General features: G+C 38.2%; 3 protein-coding genes across 4 annotated transcripts; 1 reads left to right on the top strand and 2 right to left on the bottom strand.

Moving 5' to 3' along the window:
- Positions 1–242: 242 nt before the first annotated feature.
- On the top strand, positions 243–3,079 carry LOC310947618 (adenine phosphoribosyltransferase). Its single transcript, XM_083914491.1, has 5 exons — positions 243–398; positions 537–630; positions 933–1,079; positions 2,527–2,622; positions 2,707–3,079. Exons 1-5 carry the CDS (start codon positions 276–278, stop codon positions 2,844–2,846), a joined length of 600 nt encoding a protein of 199 aa, XP_083770617.1. The 5' UTR covers positions 243–275; the 3' UTR covers positions 2,847–3,079.
- A 97-nt stretch (positions 3,080–3,176) lies between these two features.
- LOC310947617 (ras-related protein Rab-34-like) lies at positions 3,177–9,832 on the bottom strand. Of its 2 annotated transcripts, none has more exons than XM_083914489.1 (12): positions 9,678–9,832; positions 9,382–9,420; positions 7,766–7,881; positions 7,594–7,685; positions 7,434–7,502; positions 6,675–6,776; positions 6,506–6,570; positions 6,321–6,372; positions 6,154–6,235; positions 5,264–5,354; positions 3,955–4,062; positions 3,177–3,867 (listed from the first exon to the last, which is right to left on the bottom strand). In XM_083914489.1, the coding sequence occupies exons 3-12, from the start codon at positions 7,838–7,840 to the stop codon at positions 3,800–3,802; spliced, it is 804 nt and encodes a 267-aa protein (XP_083770615.1). In that variant the 5' UTR covers positions 7,841–7,881; positions 9,382–9,420; positions 9,678–9,832; the 3' UTR covers positions 3,177–3,799. The 2 variants fall into 2 exon arrangements, with proteins under 2 accessions (XP_083770615.1, XP_083770616.1); XM_083914490.1 differs by having other exon boundaries at positions 7,434–7,499.
- Positions 9,833–10,939: 1,107 nt separating this feature from the next.
- tlcd1 (TLC domain containing 1) lies at positions 10,940–18,517 on the bottom strand. The gene is made up of 4 exons (XM_083913731.1): positions 17,958–18,517; positions 16,906–16,988; positions 14,860–14,942; positions 10,940–13,392 (listed from the first exon to the last, which is right to left on the bottom strand). The coding sequence occupies exons 1-4, from the start codon at positions 18,161–18,163 to the stop codon at positions 12,988–12,990; spliced, it is 777 nt and encodes a 258-aa protein (XP_083769857.1). The 5' UTR covers positions 18,164–18,517; the 3' UTR covers positions 10,940–12,987.
- Positions 18,518–23,285: the final 4,768 nt, after the last annotated feature.

Raw genomic sequence — 23,285 nt, 5'->3', positions numbered from 1 at the left:
CATACAGAAAGGAAGGTGCTTAATCAGGATACACAATACCAACATAAAAGTGGTGTTTCTTTTTAATCTAGAACGACTGACATGGCTGAGACTGGTCATTAAATCAACTTGACTGCAGGGAAAATAAATAACTCAGTTCCATGTTGTTAACTGCCCCCTCCCACCCACCACTCACCCCACTGGAACCGGAGATGGCTCACTCCCTCATTCACAGTCCACTTCATTCACCCCAGTTTCTTACTGTAGCAGCACAGACTTGAAGTGTTGTTTTTCAAATGGACGTGTTGGCGGCTCCTGCTGACAAACATAAAGGATGGTACCTTTCTCTGATGGCACCCAACACAAAAGGACCGTCATTTGCCTGGCTGGACCCGTCCAGACTCTACTGCAACTCCCAGGTATGATGGGTATGGTGTTTACTGTCTCTCCAATCAAAGAACACAGCATTGATTTCTGACTGATAACACATTGTTTTTGAGGGATTTTATATGCACACTTTGCATTTTGTGCATTTACTGTCTTTGCACTCCATTCAGGCTCTTGCAGACTGTGTCAAAGACCTTCTCAGCCCATTCCACAGCGACACCATTGACTTAGTTGCCGGGATAGATGCAATGGGATTCATTCTTGGTAAGAAAACACACCAATTAATTTTAAAAAGGATATATATGGTAGGTTAAGGGTGTCTCACACTAATTTTATCTTAAGAGGCAGTTACTCTGCTAGTGCGCAGGTCAGGAAACCTAACCCCTGATTTAACATACTAAATTTAGATGCTTTGCTGTGAGGAGTCAATGTTTGACATCAGGGGGGTAAAGGTTTGACTCCTCATGGGAAATGGCATTACAATGACCACTTCACACTATGAGTAGTCATTTTCTGAGGCCTCACTCTGTCAGTGCGGATGAATATTTCTGATGAATGTTTTTCAGGTGCGTCTGTTGCCACAACCCTAGGAAAAGGCTTTCTGGCTATCCGCAAAGCAGGACACCTTTGTGTGGCAACCCAAAACCAAAGCTACAGCGACTACACATGCAGAGAAAAGACTATGGAAGTAAGACTGGATGTGCTAAAACCAGGTTAATCATCCTTTGCTTTAACCTTTAATGTCACTTACTTCTCCTGAGGTGATGAGTGTTTGGACACGTCAGGGTTGTGGCAGCTGCAGCTTAAAATATAGATTTTTACAAAAGACAACACTTCAGTTTGTGACAAGGATGTCGATCAGTTTAGACTTAATGATATTTGTGTTTTTCATCTGGCACCAAAACTGTACTGGAAGAGTTGTTTTAGGTGAAGTGAGCGTACAGAAAGCTTCAATACACAGCTGTATGTATTTGTAAAGTTAAGATAATGAACAGAATTTTAAAATCCAATATATCAACTACCAACAGCCTAAAATCCAGAAATATTTATTTCATTATAACAAAAAAGCCAATATATCAACTATCCTAGAACCTGAGAAGCTGCAACCACAAAATAAAATAATACAATTTCTGCTTTAAAAAAAATGACTAAAATGTTTAATCTATTATGAAAATAGTTGCAGATTCTGTCCATCAGCTGATTAATGACCTAATGCTCTAAAATCAACATAACTCTGAACAGTGGGCTACATAACCCAAATGATTTAAACCACAGGTCTCCTCAACTTTATGTCCATTTATTCCCTGTGACACAGCACCCTCTGGTGTTAATGTGACATGCTGCCCAATCCTGCCCCTGGAGAACTACTGATGATGTGCTTGTTATCAAGCAGCTGAAGCTTGTCACAGGTTTGATAATCATCAAAAAGTTGTATTAGAGCAGAGAGAAACCTAAAACATGCAGGACAGTAGCTCTCCAGGAGCAGGGTCGGGCCCCCCTGTACAATACTATGCTGCACCTGAATTGTCCTCTGGGACAATAAAGATCCATTGAACTGAATGAAATGTAGTTGAATTGAGAATTAAAGATCCAGCAGAAGTTGGAGTGGTTTCCTTAGTTTGCGTTAGACTCTCTGTTATTCATTTTTAACACACCAAAGATCATCTAAGTCCACAAACATAGATTTTCTTTATATCTCAATGTGTTTTTTTTTCCTGCCAATAAATCTTTGCTATTGGAAGAGTGTTTTTACAGATCTATTTATTTATTATTAGATTTAATTTGTTTTGTTTTCAAGTTTGGGTAAATCCTTTGGGTGGAGGATTAAAGAAGGGGCAGAGATATACAGTGCTTGTTCATCTCACGTGTCATTTTGATAATTGACTTCATATTGTGTGTGTAAATGTACATTTGTAAATCTGTGCATGTATACTTTATCATCTTATGTAACAATGTATATTTTTGTTGTTTTCTTTGTATTTTACACCAGATATAGTACAACAAACTATTCCATCTTTTCATTTAACCTTGTCTACATTCTGTTTTTTTTTTTTTTTTGCAATATCCTCTCTCTCAATAAAAAATATAGAACTAGTAAAAGTAGTTTAAAAAAATGAATCCAGGGAATCTGAGTAGTTGACACGTCTTTCCTTCCTGCAGGTGTAAGGGTGCTGTTAGTGGACCAATGGATAGAGACTGGAGGCACTATGAAGGCTGCGATCCAGCTGGTGGAGAAGCTGGGAGCCACTGTTGTAGGTCAGTCTGGGTGGTTATGTCCTAACGCCTTAATTCAAAGATCCTCAACACTTTAAAATAAATATCAAACTCTGTTTCCTGCAGGTGTCGCAGCTGTGGCCATCGAGAACACTGAAGGAGGAAAGTGGATTAAAGAAAAATACAAGTTCTCTCACTGTATCCCAGAAGATCTGCAGAGCCAAATCGACCGGAAGTATCTTGATTCCTTCAAAAGCTTCAACTGACCAAGAAAACCTGATTTCTTACATCAGTAAAGCAGCAAAAGGGGAAATAGTGATATTTTCTATGACTGAGATGGTCAAAATCGTTTTATCCGCAGACATTTTTTTTAAGACTTCAACTTAATTACTGTTCTTAAAAAACACATTGAAATGTTGTTTTAAATATTTTTATTACCTGTAAAACATACCATGAGAAATGTTTAAGAAAATAAATGATTAAAATATTCATACACACATTTCAGTTTCTGATATAAACATGATAATCCCAATTCAGTCATTGATTTGATTGTAAAAAAAAAAGCAAAAAGTACCTATGAAGCATACACTATAGATAAAAAGTCTGCATCTACAACAATGGCTCCCAACCTGGGGGGTGAGACCCTAAAGGGGTCCCAAGATAAGTCTGAGGGTTGGCAGATGTTTAATAGGATAGGGAAGCAGAAAAAACATTCCTGCTGCAAAAATACTGTTTACTTCTCACAAAGTGGTCGGGAACGTCTGATCACCAATATTATGAAAAGAGGTGAAGTACCAAGTAAAAATAGCCATTTAAAGCCACATACTTTAAGCTGAACCAGAGTATTATTGTAAAGAAAACCTTAATTGTTAAATAAACTACAGCAGTGCGACTGAATATTTAAGCATCCACATAAACAACATGTTAAAAACATCCATCAACATCCAACATCCGTCATTGTTTGGCATCTCTGCAGTACCAGAACAGTCATTTTTGTGTAACTGCTGTGTCACGCTGTAACTCCAGACAAGTTAAACTGACCACCACCACAAGAATCCACAGCCTACAGAGGAAAAATCTTTCTAAGCCAGGAAAAACTGAACTCAACCATGTCAGGAAGCAAGAGCTCCAGTGTTCCTCCTCCTGCTTTGACCACAGAAATCCCTCCGGTCTTTTCCCTCTAATTTTAAGTCTCTGACTCTGGCTCCTGCTTCCATCCTTACTGACAGCAGTTCGGCTGCTTCTTCTTTGATGAAGTGTACAGATTGTTTGACGTGCTGTTAATTCCTGGAACAAACGAACACCTGGGTGTTAAAACTGTGTAAAAAATGGGATGGTTTCCATGATTACAGAGAGATGAGCTTGGATACTCACTGACGACGCCCCCAATTTGCCTCGATCCACTTTTCTCCAACTCGGCGAGAACGTTGGTCTCGAATGCCAACGATGCGACTCGAAAGAAAAACTCTTTGACGTTTTCCCCTACAGCATGGAGGGAATATAGATCATTCAGGGGCTGTATGAAAATTATTAGTGTGTGTGTGTGTGTGTGTGTGGGGGGGGGGGGTAGTTTAAAGTTAGTTTTACTTTTTAGAACCCTCTCCAGGATTATTAATATTTTACCCAATGTAAAAAACCGCCACTTCCTCCTCCCTAAAAATGTTGATGTCAATTGAACAATCATTTTTATACAGCCCAAACTGGAATTAATAGTTGCCAAATGGTAAATGTTACAAACAGTGTGTCATGTTATTGAACTAAGAGCTTTCAGATACTACAATATCCATGCGCCTCAGCTGGAGAAGTATCCAGTCAGAGTGGTGACCATTCAAAACACTCTGTTCATGCAGTCTTTAACAAAAACATGCCGCTATAATTCAACCACATTGAGCCCAAAATTCTAATTAAATTAGTTTAAACTGCAGATTATTAAACCAGTGTTCTCCACTCAGTAATCTGTAGCTTCCCGCCCAGCTTGGATGTGACTTGCCGAAATCACACCTTGGGAGTTGTGATTACGTTTTATATACACAAGCTTGTACCTTGTACTTTTTTATAAAGAACCATATATTTTCTAATGGAGTTGCCAATCAGTTATACAATATATATATATATATATATATATATATATATATATATGATATACTGATTTAACCCAGAGAATTTGATGCCTATACAAGCTGTAGACAAACTCCAACTGTCACATACTTTAAGTGAAATAACGTAACATTGTCTATGGGAATGGGACTTTTACCTCCTGAACCAGGTTGCCCAAAATATCCTCTCACACTTTGCAACTCTATATGATACAGTGCAAGTATATAAACTGTTAACTAGTAGCTCTTTAAAGCGATCAGGCTCTGTAACTATACAGATCCACATTTATTGTTTCTCAAAACTGACATATTTCTCCTAACAACTAGCAAATAAAGCATTTTACAGAGATGTGACTGTTGTCCTCTCAATATACAAAAACCCATGATTTATGATCAGTACAAAAGTCAGGTTTACTTATATAACTATGCAATCTTTTTTTAAAGTAAATCTGTAACAAAAAAAGAAGAAGATTTCCCTCCCCCTTTTCTGACCCACCTCCCCAACCAATTACTTTCAAACAGTCTCTCAGTCAGTGGTAGAGACACTGGCACTGTTTATGTCACTGTATATAATGTAAAACACTCACCTGTCAGCGACGACACCGCCCAATACTCTGCTCTGATCTCTTGTGCTAGTTTGAGGGCATCTTGTTCGATCTGGGAATACTGAGCAGGAGACTGTCGGAGAAAACAGAGCAGTCACAGTTAGATTTAATGTAATTAAGTCGAACACAAAAGGGCTGCAACTAACTATTGCTTTCATTATCAGTCATTTCTTGCTTATTTAATATATAATTAAGTCTCTAAAATGGTAAAATAAGTCAAATGGGGTCCTACAGTCCAAAGTAAGGTCTTCAAATCGCTTTTTGGCTGACTAAGATTCTCAAACCCAAAGATGTTTTGTTTTCTCACACATAAATCCTCACCATTAAGATGTCAGAAAAGGGTATTTTTACTTATGATTAATCAATTATTAAAATAGTTGACAATTGATTTTCTGATCAATTTATCGTTCAGCTTTATAGCTTTGCACAATGTAATGTTTTCCGGAGTACTGGAATATTTTATTCACAAGAGAAGCCTTCTAGAAATAATAAAAAAGGTAAATTCCTTAATCTAGTAGTGTTATCTGTTACAAAGCGACAGTATTAGCAGGTCTGCAAAAATCACAAAAATCACATTTCAAATAGTTCAACAAAAATCACAAAATTCTCGAAATAGAAGAGCTTCTTAATTCCCACCACTGCTTAGATGCAGTTAGTGGTGTCTTAGAAATGTCTGCATGTACATCATTTCAGCCTCTCTCAGAAAACATTTGGAGTCTAGTAAAGTAAACGACGGGGAAACCACATTCCTGAGGTTTGAGTCGGGACACAAACGCTTTGCGATGCTGGCGACAATCCAAACATTTGACTCCAATAAAAGACACAAGTTACATTCACAGGCACGTCCACTTTAAAACAGTAAAAACGCCTACGCTCAGGTCTTTCTTTGTGCCAACGAGGAACAGCTGAACGGCGGTGGGGTCGTTCTCTTTCAGGGAGTCTTCGAGCCACTGCCTGCACACACGCAGAGACAAGTGTAAGTCTTCCAGCTGGGACAAAAATGGTGCCAAAGAAATCCACTCCTAATGAAGAAGCTTACCTCACATGGCCCAAAGAAGCGATGTCATTTACGTCAAACGCAATAATCACAACTGGAGGAAAAGAAAACGTTACATCAATTAGCAGTTTTAAGAGTTTTACACAAATTCCAGTATGTATACACTGCTTCTTTCCTGATACATGGAAAGAGGAGAGTCTTTAGTCCATAACACACAAATCTCTCACCCTGGGCTCCTCTGTAGTACGTAGAAGCAATGCACTTAAACCTCTCTTGACCTGCAGTGTCCCAGCTGTAACAAATAGAGACAGACACGTAAGCAATGCCACACCAGTCAGACTCTGTTTACTTTGTTTTTGTGTAGAATAATGAATGAACAGATGACATTAGACTTACAGCTGTAGGCTGAAAGGAACGCCCAGCACCTCAAAGCGCTCCATCTCAAAGTCCACGCCAATGGTCGCCTTGTAGTTTTTATCAAAAGCATCTTTGCAAAACCTGAAAACATTTAAAATGTCTTCAGTATTTATGTAAACGAAGGAGGCGTTTTTTGTTTGTTTGTATGTCAGCACATTCACGTCACCTTCCAGTTATTTAATGTGTAGATCCACCGATTTTCTAAAGGGTTGGTTTAGTAAAATAAACAGCATTTAGAATTGTATTCACCATCAATATATACTATACCACTAATATAATATATAATACCCAGACAACCGACAGCAAAACTTTCTTCTTTCTTTTAGGAGTGAGTGATGAAATGTTTTATTTTATTTTTTGGAGACCTTGCCCCTTAACTGATTGCGTCAATTGTCAGTGGTGGAAGAAACACAGAAGTTTTACATAAATAAAAGTAGTAATACTATTCCCTACAAATGCTTTTTTACAAAACCTAAATTCAAGATTTCACTTGCGTGAAGTACAAAAATATGAATAGCAAAAGGTGCTCAACGTATTAAAGGAAAAGTACTTGTTGAGCCTCCCATAGAGTTTTTTATCATTACTTTGTATTAATGCAGATTTAACATTCATACACTTTTTAGTAATACAGTAACAAACTTTGGACTGTGCTTCCCTGAAGGACGGCCACATACTCCGAGTTATTTCTTGTTTAAGTTATTTATTCCCAGAACTGCACCAGCAAGTGTTTGAGCTTACCTATTAATCAGACAGGTTTTCCCCACAGCCAGGTCACCCACAACAATGACCTTAGAGATTTTAAATCTGCTGAGAAGAATAAAAGAGGATAGCAACCAGTATATAAGTACCACAAAAACAACACATCCAGTATCACCTGCCTGCTGGTTCCTGTACTCACCCCACTGTGCCGGTGCGCTGCTCCTGACAGGCATTCTTCACCTTATTGTTGAAAGACTCCTTAGTGTGCAGAGCTGCCTCTTTCCGGAAAAACTACAAGGGAGGTAGAGGAGTTTGTGATGCTGTTTTAGAGTAATGGTGCACAACTATAGGCAAATATGTAATGACTTTACCTGAGGGAGCTGAGCGATGACGCGGTCCCTTCGAACAGGAGGAAGGACACTCATGCCTGAAACTCGGACAGACATGAAGCCTGGAGGTAATGTTTAGCAGAGGGACGTGTGGGGCGCTGGACAGAGGGAGAAATTCATTTCAAATCTGTTAGTTCATCATCACAGGCCCAACAATCAGACCTGCTGCTTATTTTTCCTTTTGCTAAGTTGAAAAAAGGTTCATGTTAAATGAAGCTTAATGAATCACGAATATCAGGATTTGCTGCTTTATTTAAAAAATATAGTAATTATTCATTATTTGTGATCTTGAACTTGAGTATCTTTGTCTTTTGGACATCAATACTAGGGCGCCAACTAACATTTATTTTTTTATTATTTATTAACAACCCAAGGTGACATCTTCAAGTACCTCCAATAACCCAAAGATATTCAATTTACAATGAGCTAACAGAAAAAAAGCAGTGAATCTGCACTTTTTGAGGGAAAGGAAACAGGGAATGTTCAACATTTTTTCTGCGAATCGACAGTTTATTCGCTAATTCTTTCAGCCCTAAATATGACATTCATGGACGTCACCATGGACTCTGGGAAACATGACTAGCATCTATTTTAACAGTTCTCTGACATTGTTTAGACAGATATACAGTCAGGCGATCAGGAAAATCACTTATACTATGAGAATAATCATCTGCTGTTTACCCACTGGATATGGATCTAAATAGATATATCTTTGGGTTTTCGGACTGTTGGTTTAACAAAACAGTAATTAGACAGAAACAAAATACAAAACAACAACAGCCGACAGATAAATATATTATGCAAATAACCATTAGCTGCAGCTGTAATATCAATTCTCCTCTGATTTTTTTGATTTGTTTTGATTTTTATATTGTCTTGCTGCAAAAATAAGATATACATATATATATTATAATATTATATAATATATATTATATTTATTTTATTACTACACAACTATATATATATATATATATATACTGTATATATATATATATATTGTTTGTAGTAAAAAAAAAATATATATATATATACTGTATATATTTATTATATTATATATATATTTTTGGTCCTTTCTTTCTTTCTTTCTTTCTTTTTAACAACAAGTTAACCCTTTAAAAAAAGACATTGTTAGTTCCGAGGACAATGGTGGCAGAAGGTGATGGACTCACCACTTAGTATCAGATTGTATTAAGTTTGGGATCAATGAGCTCATGTTCTCTGCCATCTTTAACTATAGCGTTTCTTTTCCCCAGTGAACAGACAGCACACACATCCAAAGATAGAAACAGAAATGCGGAGAGCTAGGCAGTCAAACAATAAACAATAAACTAAAAACATGTGTTAGTTATCTATTGTGTAGCAACATGACCACACACACACACACACACACACACACACACACACACACACACACACACACACACACACACACACACACACACACACACACACACACACACACACACACACACACACACACACACACACACACACACACACACACACACACACACACACACACACACACACACACACACACACACACACACACACACACAGTCAGACCAGACAACTGTAATCAGTGTTGATCCACTTACTGTGCAGATCTCTTTTAATCCTCTTGTTCATCAAAGCTCCTGGTAAAGAAGAAGAATTTGGTTTAGTGGTCCACCATAGAACTGAACCTTTAAAACTCCACTTTACATCCAAACACCTGGTGAAGTACCTCATTATCTCTGTAAAGTCACGCGTTAAGAAAGACAGGAGTAGTTAAAATTACGCATGGATGACTGAATTCAACTTTTTCTGTGTGTGTGTGTGTGTGTGTGTGTGTGTGTGTGTGTGTGTGTGTGTGTGTGTGTGTGTCTGTTTGAGCTGCAGCAGAAGAAGTTACCTTATCGAGACAGACCCTTCTCTCTTCTGTGTTTGGGCTTGTTGTTTCTCATTCCACAGATGCTTCTTGGTGTAATGTAGCCGCACTCTCGTTCATTGATCAGAGTGTTAAAGTGTTGTTTTTATGGTGAGCGGAGCTGGGATCGACCCGCGGAAGTTGGGGAGGAGGAGCAGACTGGAGCCGCCGCCGCTGCTGCTGACTCAGATCCCCGGATTCCTTTTCTTTCCTCCCACATTTCTCTCTGCTCGGTCCCCTGCTGGAGGAAAGGAGGAATAATCGGACATAAGAAAAGGAAACAAATCTACATCTTTTCATGGGAGTGTTGAACACGTTGGAAACAATTATTATTTAATTTTGTTTCTATTCTTCTTATTTATCAATGTAGCCTATTTTTTTATATAAATATATCAATGTTACTGTCTCTACACGATTTCATATTTTCATACTTGTCTGCATGGAAGGAAGAAAAAAATAGAAAACATTTGTAACTCTTTTTTTTGTTTTCTGTCCGTCCATTCAAATATGTGGACAACAGAGGGCGCCCTAAGCCTCTGTGTTACCAACACAATCGACCTACCGTAGAATAATCATATATTAATACTCAATATAAAATTATTAACAAAATATGTAGATAATACTTACACACCCATTCAATGTTTAATCCAGCATATTTGCACAACCTTTTTTGTCTTGTGACTCCTTTCATAAAAAAAGAGTTCAGTAGGTGCCCCTTGTCATGTTTTAGGTGTCTGTGTTGTTAGCAGTTCTTCCAAAGAGATGGATTTATATATTCAAAAATAAGTAAAGACAGAGAAAAAACATAAATAAATTTTTTCTTCTTTCATCTCAGGACCCAAACATTGAGCCTATAGTGTGACCCTAACACATGAAACCTAACCGTAAAGGAAGCTCCCCTCCTCAACATCTAAAAAATAATAATAATGTAATATATTGTAATGTAGGATATATCAATCACAGTCTGCACAGTGAGTACTTTCACTTTTGATACTTTAAGTGCATTTTGTTGATCATACTTCTGTGCTCTTGAATGCACGCTTTTACTTATTTACTGCGTATTATATTTGTACATTGTTTTATTACATAGTAGTTTTACTTAGGTAAAGTATCTGACTGCAGCTTCCCCAGACATCCCTCAGATGTGAATGTGTGTGACTTCATGAACGTACAACAGAGAAAACCAGAAGACACACCGCAAACCTTCCCTCTTCAGGAGATTACAAACATATGCACCAACACTCCTGTGATTTTTAAATACCTTTTTTAATTAATGGTATCACTCAACCATCCAAAATATGGGGTTCCTAAAAAAAACTATTAATACGAGAAAGGCTACGTTATACATTATTGTGGTCACAATCAAAGTTACTTACAGAATGTTTGTCTCAAAAATATCTCTGATTGGCCCATCTTTTACAAAAGCATACAGATATCAGTCTACATTCTACATTCTCATTCGTACATTATCTGTGCTCTATTCTTTTCAAAAAGGCACTGTGGTTAAAGGCACTGCAGCACAGGTCGGACACATCTAAACTCTGTCCATTTCTTTGCATTTGGCTGCAAAAGAAAATGAAATGTACTGATCGTTAGGTTTTTAATTGACACTGTCAGCACGTTTATGATCATGATTTATGGCATGATCAGGAAATTATTCTTTAAAGTCCACTGATGGTGTTTACATGTATTATCACTTGAGATATTTAAAAAAGGAAGGCAAATTTGAGAATATTATTTACAAAAAATTGCAAATCCTTTTTGGAGGAAAGTGGAGAGAGGAAAATATCTTTAAAAAAAAAAAAAAAAAAAGGATCTATTCTGTAAAGTATTACCATTTTTTTGCAAATAAGGTACACACCGTGGGGGTACATTTCTATTTCTGCATGAGTCTACTTGTGATCATCAATGTCAGTATTGATTGTGCTGCTGCCTGCTTATTGTGAAGGGGTTCTCACTGTGCACTTCCCGATGAGCTCAATTTTCAGACTGTTAGATCCAGCTTGGGACCAACTGCTCTCAAATACCAAGACATTTACAAGAGCCAAGAGAGGACCATGAATTGTACCAGTTGAATTGGTCCTGTACCAGTTCAGTCACAGCCCAGTGTCCCTTCAGCCACCAATGGCATCATAGAGACACAAAGAGGAGACACAGATCACTGTACACACATACTGTTAAAATGTGAGTCTGTTGGTGCTGAAATTTTAAGAACCGTTAAGTCCAATGTCAAAAAATCCTAGCTGTTCATACACACATGGAGGGACTACGCACAAACACTACTCTTCATGCAAATGTTAAAGATATGGCAACATATAGCTAGGGGATAAGCTAAAATTGTTAGCCAATGCTAAATGTAATTCTACATTTAAAATGTAGGCTTAGCCTATGTGTTGAGCTATTTATCAAACAGTCTTTTTGGGATTGACTTAGGAATAGTTTGACACTTTGGGAAATAGTATATGTAGAGACTTAGATGAGAAGCTTGATGCAACTCTCGTATCGATACACTAAAAAAGCTAGCCTACTTCTAGCTGGAGCTTTTAGCTGGAAAAAAGAAGGGAGACAGATAGCCTGACCATTTGGGCCGAGTCAGGCTAGCTGTTTCCAGTCTTTATGCAGCTGGCCGTAGCTTCATGTTTAGCCTGCTGTAGGCTACATACTTGAGTGTGGTGTGTATCGATCAAGAAAGTGAAAAGGCGCTTTTCCTAAAATGTCAAATTATTCCTTTATGGTTAGTTGACAACATGCTGATATTTACAGTTTAAGTAGTTCAACATTATAGGGAAATATTCTTATGACTTTGTTGCTGAGAGTTAGATGTAAGATCGATACCACTCTCATAAGCTACATAGGCCTATAGGCCAAAATATAAGGTTACAACCATTACCTTTTAACTTAGCTTAGCATAAAGGCCGGAAATGGGGAAACATCTAGCCTGGATCTGTCCAAAAGCAAAAAAAAAAAAAAAACTCCAGCACCTCTCACAAATTAACACATTGTACAGTTTGTTTACTGAAATTCAAACAAAAATGGTAGACACCTCAGCGAAAAGCCACTAAGCCTATTTCTCACAATATCAACCTGTTCCGTTACATGATACTGAAAATCAATTTTAATTGTGAAGTAAAAATGGCATCCTCTCAAAGGTTTGAGAAGTGTAACAAGAGTTTATTCCAGAATTTTGGCTTGGTTCTTTGGCAGTAAGGCAACAGGGACATGTCGTCACAAGGAATGGTGTCAGTTTCAAAAAGGCAAAACGTGTACCCTGACGAAAAAAAGAGATTTAAGTCCGTCAATCAGAGAGAAACTTTTTGGAGTTGGTGTTACTTGTCCCGTTTTGTCCCACAGATTTCCTACTCCGGGGGAAGAAGTCAGCACGGAGTAGACGGTAGAAATAAATCAGGATCATGATATTCATCATCACTATGGCAGATAGGAAGTAAAAAGCGTGATCCAGCCAGCTGTAGTTCTGAACGATGTACCAGGTGAGGTAGAACTGGGTCATTAGACGAAACAGAATGTAGGTGAGGATGTTGACATATTTGTTGATGTGGTACATGAAGGAGGACTGAGCACACGCCAGCTTCAGCAACAGCCTCAGGTGGAGTGTCACACTGTTGACCTCCACAAACAGAGCGATTACGGCGCCAGCTACATACAGCTCAGTGTAGAGAGCGTACAGGAAACACGAGATCACCTGAGGGGGAGATCACACACACACACACACACACACACACACACACACACACACACACACACAGGTGAGGGTGTTTTTACAGCATTTTCCCTCCAAGGCATTTTGTAAGCAATGCTTCTCATATAGCCTCCAAAAGCCACTGTCACTAAAAACTTGTGCGTCAAAAAATGTTCAAACCCGCCAAAGTCAGTTTTAAATTCTAGTTAAGACCTATTGGCTCATTGAGATTGTTGAATGTTTCATAAAACCTGGCACCCCTTTTGGAATGGAGGGTGCACAGACAACAAGAGCAACCTTTATTGAGTTATCTGACTAGAAAGGCAAATACAACAGTCTTATTCAAGCCAAGTATTGTAGCACTAAACTGCCTGTATATGTAGTCATGTATTCATTCATTTGTTAACATTTTTAGGTTGTTTGTTTTGTTGAAGAATAAGTTTCTTCTATGTTTTCTTGTATAACAGGTTTGTCTTTCTTAATGCTAAAACCAATAAAGATACTTAAAATATAGTAAAAAAAAGTCAAAATACTAGGTGTGTGACGAGACCCTCAGCTCAAGAGACGAGGCGATACACGATATGGAGTTTACGAGACGAGACCAGATTTTGACACTATTTTTATTTCAATATTTTCTTGATTTTGATTTCAGCCGAGAGCTGTGGTAATGCTGTAAGTGTCTTTGCATAGTGCTCGTGTTAGTCGCGGTGTAGCCTACGGCAACCACACTGGTAAAGTATACGGCATGTAACCTATTTTGGTTTAGTAAATGTCTGTCAGTCAGCTGGTGAAGGCAGGTTATCCACCAGCTGTCACTAGGCTCAGGAGCTGCTGACAGACAGACGGATGACACTGATGCCTTTTCTCTACTCTTCACATACAGAGGCGTGAAAAATTGACGGGCTGACAACGCATTGTTAACGCGTTGCCTACGTGTTGTTAACGTGTTAGAATTCACATGTATTTGAACTTGCTGACCTTCCAAACGGGGCCCACGTGCTACATGTTTTAGTTACGGTGCTCACTGCTTACATATTGTTTGTGTCACTTATTTGTTTCCGTTTCCACTTACATATTGATATCGCAAGACAACTTTTCACCTCAATGAGAAATATCGTCACATTTTAACATTGAGAGATCTCGTGGGACGATATCTCGTCACACCCCTACAAAATACCAAATATGTGGAACAGAATTTTAGGAAAATGAATATAAGACACCTCACAAGTTTTTACGAGTCCTGTGTTTAAGCATTTAATGTAGTTTGAACACAATGTGGAACAAGTAGATAAACTTAAAAATACTAAAATATCACCTCACAGTCTCTTTTTCTCAGTCTTTTACACACATGTGAAACCTATGCAGATCACCTTGATAGCAACTGAAATTCACATACCCACCAATTTAATCTGAACCAGAAATGCAACCTTGATATAAATATATAGAATAAAGCATACAGGGCTGTCTTACCAGCACATGATGAAGTAAGAATTCCCATGATGCTTTTGCATGTCCTGTCAGGATAATATCACCTGCATCCTGCACAAAGTATCCTGAGAGGGAAGAGAAAAAAACACTGTCTCTGACACTGGTATGAGAGGAAAAGGACAGGAAGTCGATGAGGTAGATGAGTTAAATGCATTTAATATTATACTGCAGATTTGGCTTTTAAAGTTAAGCTTTTCCTGTATAAGTTCTCTGTTTGTTTCATATGATAGATTCATCATCTACATCAAAACTTTTGACTGGTACTGTAGATTACAGTACATTTTACACATGTTTAATTTACTGTGGCTCAGTTTTTATTTAAAAGCTTATTATCAACATATTAGAGCATTGTATATTTAATTTGTTAAGTTTATTTATGAGATAATTTGGACACATACGGATACAGTAGTTTGATTGTTTGTACGTGTATGTTTGTATGTTATGTAAGTAGCGTTCATGTAGACTAGCACATTTGGGTGTTATGGGGTTTTTTAGGTTGTGAATAGCTTCTGAGTTTGGTGTGATTTTTCTCGGACTGTCACTGGCGTTATTCTCTCCATTCAAAACTTTACGTCTGTTCAAACTATAGATAAGAGGGAAGCCAGTGTTGCGCTTGTGCAGTAAAGCTGTATCAGCTCATTTAAGTGGAATCAGTCAAACGGGTATAATCAGTATAGATGTAATAATATTGGCTGAGGTGACGAGGTTAGGCGGAGCTGGCACTGTAAACCCGACAGGTTTCCAACCAGTGAGTGTGTTGTTCCAATGTTTCACCTCACTTCCCTCCACCATAAAAAACAATGTAATAACAAGTAATTACTAATAAGAAACATATGAATTTCATCTTTAAGAGACAACCCATGGATGAAATTAGACTGGATGATATGAAGCTGCTCAACATGTTCCCAACCCATTGAACCTGTTTTGTTTCAAATAACCTTGACTTTTAACATGTTTTTTTTTTGTAAACTAGAAGCACAAACATTTACTTTTTGTTGCCTAATATTTGCATTTGCGAGACTAATCAAACAAAGTCTTTGCCACTTGTTGTTAATCAAGAGACATGTTGAACTGATCCGACAGTCAAGTTAGATCTTGATCATTATTATTATGATAAGATGCCAACTAGATAATTCACAACCTAACCTCGGTTATTAAACTGTACACGCTGTGATAACAAGAAGCACAACCAGCCTCTTTATTAGAGAACATGACCTCCTCATGCAGTGTGCTCAGTCTCAGTGGAGCTTATAGTTGTTTGCGGTTGTTAGGGCCGATCTCCACAGAATTGTGTCTTCATGGTAACCCATAGGACTTAACCACATACACTACAGCTCAACCAGACCACCAAGTCCTCAGTGGATTATCTTTGGTGTCCGTTGTGATTTAGAGGAGACGCCTATTCGTCTGTTCTGACAGTCAGGTGAGAGGGGCGGATCTTTTAGTTGTTTCTCTGGAAAGCAGCAACTGAATAGGTGGCTGCTTTGAGGCCACGAGATAAAGTGGAAGAGAAACGGCTGTCAATCAACATCTCTCTCACACTTCCCTCGTGTACAGTAAACTAGAGCTGCCACTGCTGGTCGATTAACCGATTGACATGAAATTAGTCTGTGGCGATTTTGACAATCAAACAATCATTTTAGTCGTATTTTAAAGCAAGTTGCTAGTTTCAACATTTCACGTGAAGATTTGATCCTTTTCCTTGTCATACATGACTTTGAGTTTTAAACAGTTAGTTGCACAAAACGACATTTGAAAACACTAACTTGGGCTGTGGGAGGCTAAGTACTTTTAAACCTTCCTGACATCTTTAGACAAAATGATGTATAGATTAATCAAGTCAGCAAGATCAGTCAATAATGAAAAGAATCCTTTTTTGCAGTGCTAAGCACAACAACCAAATATTTTCTATGTAGAGCGAATATCTGTAGATAAGATCACACATTTGTTTAAATTTACATTTAGAGAACAGTTGTTTTACTCTTGTTATCCTGAAGTGTCACTGTTTTACATGATGCTTTCACTGACCTGTTGAGACACAGACGAGCAGGTAGGACAGAGGGGTGTGGTAAGAGTAAATGTTGCTCAACGTCTCTGGCCAAACCACCACGCTGGAGAGGGACAAATGTTATGGACAGGTGGGTCTGTATCCCCTCACTCAAACATACATTGGCTCACTCCTGGAGAGAAAAGCCTGATTAAGCAGAGACTTTAATATCAGATGTTCTGGCTTTTTTTTAAACCCCAAGACCAAAACATACCCCTCCTTTTAGTAGTTGAAGACATAGTGTTATTAATGTTTTATAATTTAATTTGAAAACGTTTACTATCTAGCTTCTATCGATCCTTAATGTTGCTTTGATATTTGTCACTTCTTACTGCTGTTGGGGGCACACCTCAGAAAGCAAACTTTTCTCTGTGTCCCCTCCCTGTATAAACACACCAGGTCAGTCGTTGTTAAGAAATGACCTGTGTGACATGTGAAGCAGTGTGCTGTTTCACACTTTTTCCTTGGCATTTGAATAAGGAAACTTACTTTCTCTCAATTATTGATAATTCACATATGACACAAATATATCTCTACATAAGTGAGACTTCAGACAGCCTAAAATCTAACCTCGATCCTAGTTTTTAATGTTAAAAGCTGAGTCACAAACACGTCCCCGCCCCAAAAAATAGTTTCTCATGATGCTTTCACAAGCGGCAGCAGGTTTTTCCAGTTAAAAGATTGCAGGCTGTAACTGACTGTTGGCTTTATGTGAGGCTGAAAATACTTTTTTTAATCTTTCTTTATAAACCTGAGTCACACTGAGTCAAAATCACACATCCAAGCAAATGGCAATAAGAGTTTTATGTGGCTCATGCTGTACTGTACAGTGGTATTTCCCTTCCCACTTAAAAATGCCATTCTCTCCCCCGACCCTCACCCTGTCTGAACATGCCCTTCTTCTCCTGGCTGCCACAGACTGTCACTGCTACACACACACAGCACATCATGCGGATTGTGAATAGACAATGGTTTCCCAGTGTGGGTGGATGGATAGATGGGTGAATAGACAGATGTTTGGATGGAAACTTACCAGGTCAGGGCCCACGTCCCAGTCAGCAGGGAGTGCACCATTGAGACAGAGAGGTTCCTCCACTTCCAGAAGTGCATGTCATCCTGCGTGACCACTTTGGGCACAGGCAACTTTTGCAGTAACCGGTGGATCAACCTAAAAATCAGAGAAAACACCAGCACTGACAGGCCTGGGCGACTCTTCAGCAAAGGGACTATGGAGTCCATCCTCTCCTCGCCCCCTGCTCTCCCTCTGTCTCTGGACGCTTGCTCTTATCCTCTATAGCTACCTCCCTTGTCCTTTCCCCCTTGTTGGCTTTTTCGCGCTCCTGTCAACGTCCTGTGATGGGCAGATATGCACGGTATGAGATGGGAGTGTTCTCCTAGATCCTCTGTTTTTAATTTAGGTTTTTGCCAAATCTGTTGTCCGCAGAGCTGATGTCGGACAGATGCTGCAGCCTTTTCCTTCTCACGTTTTCAGCGTCCAGAGCCTGTGGAGGGGGGCTTGGAGGGGATTCCCATAACAGCTCATTCCAACGAAACGGTGTTTGTCTTCACGCAGCTCCTTGTAATGTTACGTGTTGCCGCTCTCAGCCCGCCTATCTGTGCAGAAATGCCGAGGGGGAGTGGTAGTGCTGCTGCTGCGCCCTTTTTACCACAAAAACAAGGAGGGGCAGAAACTGCGATCACGTTACACAGGGGACAAAATCACAGAGCAGTGCTGTTCTAACGTGATTTTGAGTAAGCATGTCCAGAACAAACAATAAATAGCTGCATACATATGTAATAACTTTTATGTCCTACCAGCACCGCCCCTTTATGTATGTAACTGTGCGTAAAGCGCCTTTCGCTCTTCCTTCTGCATCTAACTTAATAGTAACAACAGATCTCATAAGAAGCTCCAAACTCATGGTGGGTTTATTTTATCACTGGCCTGAAAGTCCACAAAGTAACTAAAGGTGTATGAGCAATGTAAGCGTTTTGATATTTGGAGCAGGGAATGTTTACACGTTGCTGTAAGTATACATATCCTTTAAGTAACAGTAGCAATGCCACAAAGTTATAATACAAAACAAAACACCAATAAAAGTAAAAGAATTGCATTGCAAAAGTAAAACGGCAAATGTATCAAAATAAAAGTGCTACTTTTGCATAATCGCCCCTTGAAGTGTAGTGTTATTATATTTATTCGTATATTATTGCATTGGTATGAGCCTTAATGTTACTAGTAAGTATTGCTGTAAAAGAATAGTAGTGGAGTTAAGGGCACAATATTTCCCAATGTAGTAAAAGTACAATATAGCATAACATGGACATATTTACAGAAAGTAAAGTATTAAGAAATGCCCCAAATATGCACATGAATAAACCCAGTTACTCTCCTGCAATAAGGCATTAAGTGTTAGGCTCTTGATTGTTCCTTTCCTCTTCTTAAGTTTCACTGTTGACGTTGGGAGGCAATGGCATGTGGTGTGCCCCAAGGGCCAGTATAAGGTCCTCTTTAAATTTCCATCTGCATGCTGCCACTGACTGGCCCATATATTTCTCAAATATGGCATAAAGTCCAATGTTTATTTGCATTTTCCCCTTAAACCAAGGTGTTCTGTTAATGTAATCATATATTCAGGCTGACTGTGATCTTTTTGTATGATCTTTTTGTCTGGCAGTACATTTGTAGCTAGATTAAATCATTTTTTAACAGTGTCTATCTTGAGAAAGTAGTCCATGCTTTTATCTTCTCTGGACTTTATTTTGACCCAGTCCAGAAGTCAAAGTTTGCCTTCAGCACATTAAAAAATGCTGCTTCTAAAACTATTATAGTATCCATTTAGTATTTATCAAGTTTACCATTCAATTCTTCAGCATTTACTCGGACCTTCCTAATATTTTAGGGAAGTTCATAGTTTGTACTAAAGATATTGGCTTCAAAACATTATTTATTTCTTTTTAGGTAGACTGATGGAAATGCCAGCAGTAAAAAGCTGTAAAAAAAAAAAAAAAAAAGACATGATTGAGAATATTTACGCATTTCATCTTTCTTCTTTGTTATGTTTCAAGCATAACAATGTAAATCTGTTGTGAGAAAGGCAGCATATGTAGCTCCCTCCTTCCTTGGCCATAACTCTTTCCATAAACACTGCGGGGCTCTCATCCCCCACAGCTGGCCTCTCTGCAGCCTGGTGGGGGGAAAGGAAGTGAGTAAAAACTCATCAGGCAGCCCAGACTCTACACACACACACACACACACACACACACACACACACAACACCCACACACACGCACACACACACACACACACACACACACACAGACGCACACAGACACACAGACACACACAGACACAGACAAACACACAGACACACACAGACGCACACATATATATACACACACACACACATAGACACACACACACACACACAGACACACCCACACAAACACACACAGACACACACACACACAGAGAGACACACATGTAATACCACATGCACCGCAGATGTCCCTGTGAAATGTAAACCCATGCACAAGGAGTTTACTTTTCTTTACATTGAGCTCATTCACAAACTGATATATTTCTTTAATCCATTTGTACAGTTTGATTTTGCATATTTGTATACCTGTTTAATTGTCTTGCTCCTGTTTTTATTATTTATGCATGTTTGTCTATCTATGTCTTTTGCTCATAATGCTCTTCCACATTCATTTCATAACAAAATACAAATGAAGTTAAATGCCGTCCATGAGATAAAAAAAAGGACATGATCTGTTACAGGTATACGACTAAAACAATGAATCAAATCAACTCAGAAATGCTGATAGCATCTTGTTGGGTAATACTCGCTACACTTCCATGCTTCTCCTTTATTTAATGTTGCTTTGTTTGTCACACATTGTGATAATGTATATCTTTTTCATATTCATGTTTTCCGTTATATGTTATAGGGCTGAGTACTTAAGTGCGATTCTGGCATGAAACAACACAAATAATATACAAATGAAAAACTCAGTTAACAGTCACAACATTGTAATTTTTTTATTACAGTGGTTACTAATTACTATAAATTCAGATTATTAATACAAAATCACACTTGTATTTTGTGTTTCTACTACAACATGTTTACAGTCTATAATGTTCAAAAACACATTTTCTTTTTCTCATACAGGCTGTCTGGATATACCCGTATTCACCCTCAGTTTGAAATGTTTAATTCTCAAGCAATGGGTGGAGATAAAGGGGTTTGTGTCTATGGTAACCCATGATTTACAAAAGTCTTGTGAAATGGTTAAGATTAGGCATTAACCTCAAATGGTTAATGTTAGGCATCAAAATCTTATGGTTGAGTTTAGTATGGGTTGTTGGGGAGCGAGTCTCAAAAGTTTTTGCGAGTTTTCAAATCTGGGGTTACCATCTACAACCCTCAGACGGGGGGATTTTTTTAATCGTATGCAAGTGTGTTTTTTTTTGTAATTCATTACGTATAAATATATCGGTGCATACTTTGGATTTTTACAACATATAATCATGTATATGTATAGATTTTTTTAAAGATGCTTTTTTGGCAGTTTTAAAGCCTTTATTATATAGGACAGACAGGAAATGGGGTGAGAGAGAGGGGGAGAGCAGTCGAACTCTTGGCCGCTGTCTCGAGGACCTTCAGCTACCATGGGGCGACTGCCCTAACCACTCAGCCACCGGCCACCCCATATATAATCATGTATACTGTACAGTGTTGATAGACGTGTCTTCCTTGGGCATCTTTCCCAGTTTACTATAGGCTACAGTATAAAAAGATACCACCAGATGGTAGCAACACCTCACGTGAAGAACAAGCATTTCATACAGACTAGTTCTGTTTTGCAGCTCAGTGGCTCCCTGTTCTGAATCAAACCACTTGAGGGCAACTCTCTACAACAAACTCTGGAGAAAGCCACCTCAATGAGATTAGATAGAAAATTCCCTGTGATTAATAAGGCTGCAATTTCCTATGTACAGTATTCCAAAACCATCACTCAAGAGAAAGAGAGACTTGAACTTATCAATAGATCTACTGCTGCAAGTGAGAAATGTGAAGCAAGAAACATAATCTGTATATAATGAATGTAATTGAGGCTTTTTTGTAACAAGACACCTTGTGGTTAAAGAGAGAAATATAACTTAATACAATTGTTGTGTCCTGGTTGCTTCCCCGTGGTTAATTTGATTTGATTTCCAGCAGGTGCATTGTATATATCCAAGTATAGGTTTTGTCTGGTCAATGAGGGTTAATTGTTTAATACTTTATTAACATTGATTAAATTAATTTATTATATCCATGCCACTTTATGTTTAGCTGTTATTGATGCTATGATAACTCTAATCATCAAATATTAATAATTGTTATATATTACAACAAGAGCAAAAAACATGCACTGCCTATAGCTAACTAGCCAGCTATCTAACAGTAATTATAACAATTAAGTTTATTTTTATAGCACTTAAAACAATTGCAAGGTTATTTACAACAACAAACTTAATGTCAACCAAGAAAAAAACAATAAAACATAAAGTAAATGGTCAGAAACTTTGAAATCATGAAAAAAATATGTAATTAAGTACCAGACACATGCAGTATGTATACGTGCATGTGAACCATTAACATCAGTCCGCAGGGATAAAAATACCTTTGCATTAAGCCTATCATACCAATCATCCACTACCAGTAATTTAGTAAATTCATAGTTTAAATACTCACTAATCTTTACGATGTCATTATCATCACTATCAATGTAATATAAGCTTATGATCTATATAAAGCAACCTGTTATTCCAGCACACTGCACTATTCCACTAGCATACTGTTTAAAAAAAAGGAACTGTGTTGCTGTTTTATATATAGATAGTTTATATGTATATATATATATATATATGCATGTACTTAATAGTCAAATGTTGATGTTGTCCTTTGTTCAGCTTTGTTGTCCTTATCTATAGCCGCATGTCTATTTCTGTGTATGTACATTGAGAGAATTGTGAGAGCATCACTGTGATGAAACAAAACCCAAAACTTCCTGTCATGTCTTCAGAAATCTACCAAAGATTAATGGTTCATACCTGGGGTTTAGCATCAGTTTCACTATCCCACACAGTGCATTCCTGTTTACTGACTGTTACATCTGGGGACAGATCTCCGACAGCAGCACAAGGCCAAATATGTCACCGAACAGGTCTGAGGAGTGCCCAAATACTGCAAGGCTCCTTTAGGTGCTCCTTTGTTGAGATATTATATCCCTGAGAAAGAGCACATTTTTGAACCACCTACTCACCCACATTCGCTCAACCATAACTTAATTTAAAAAAACTGCAAATTGTAGA

This window comes from Echiichthys vipera (assembly GCF_963691815.1).
Source record: "Echiichthys vipera genome assembly, chromosome: 5".
Classification (NCBI taxonomy): domain Eukaryota; kingdom Metazoa; phylum Chordata; class Actinopteri; order Perciformes; family Trachinidae; genus Echiichthys; species Echiichthys vipera.
The sequence above is the reverse complement of the archived record's forward strand: the minus strand, read 5'-3'. Positions and strand labels throughout refer to the sequence as shown.

Excerpts from the sequence above, each read along its gene's own strand:
- LOC310947618 (XM_083914491.1), top strand. The coding sequence starts at position 276 with ATGGACGTGTTGGCGGCTCCTGCTGACAAACATAAAGGATGGTACCTT. Across the intron at positions 631-932 it reads TGCAATGGGATTCATTCTTG|GTGCGTCTGTTGCCACAACC; the intron begins GTAAGAAAACAC and ends AATGTTTTTCAG. Across the intron at positions 2,623-2,706 it reads GCTGGGAGCCACTGTTGTAG|GTGTCGCAGCTGTGGCCATC; the intron begins GTCAGTCTGGGT and ends TGTTTCCTGCAG.
- LOC310947617 (XM_083914489.1), bottom strand. The coding sequence starts at position 7,840 with ATGTCTGTCCGAGTTTCAGGCATGAGTGTCCTTCCTCCTGTTCGAAGG. Across the intron at positions 7,686-7,765 it reads TCATCGCTCAGCTCCCTCAG|TTTTTCCGGAAAGAGGCAGC; the intron begins GTAAAGTCATTA and ends CCTCCCTTGTAG. Across the intron at positions 5,355-6,153 it reads GCACAAAGAAAGACCTGAGC|TCTCCTGCTCAGTATTCCCA; the intron begins GTAGGCGTTTTT and ends TTTCTCCGACAG.
- tlcd1 (XM_083913731.1), bottom strand. The coding sequence starts at position 18,163 with ATGGACTCCATAGTCCCTTTGCTGAAGAGTCGCCCAGGCCTGTCAGTG. Across the intron at positions 16,989-17,957 it reads GGGACGTGGGCCCTGACCTG|CGTGGTGGTTTGGCCAGAGA; the intron begins GTAAGTTTCCAT and ends GTCCCTCTCCAG. Across the intron at positions 14,943-16,905 it reads GCTCGTCTGTGTCTCAACAG|GATACTTTGTGCAGGATGCA; the intron begins GTCAGTGAAAGC and ends CTTCCCTCTCAG.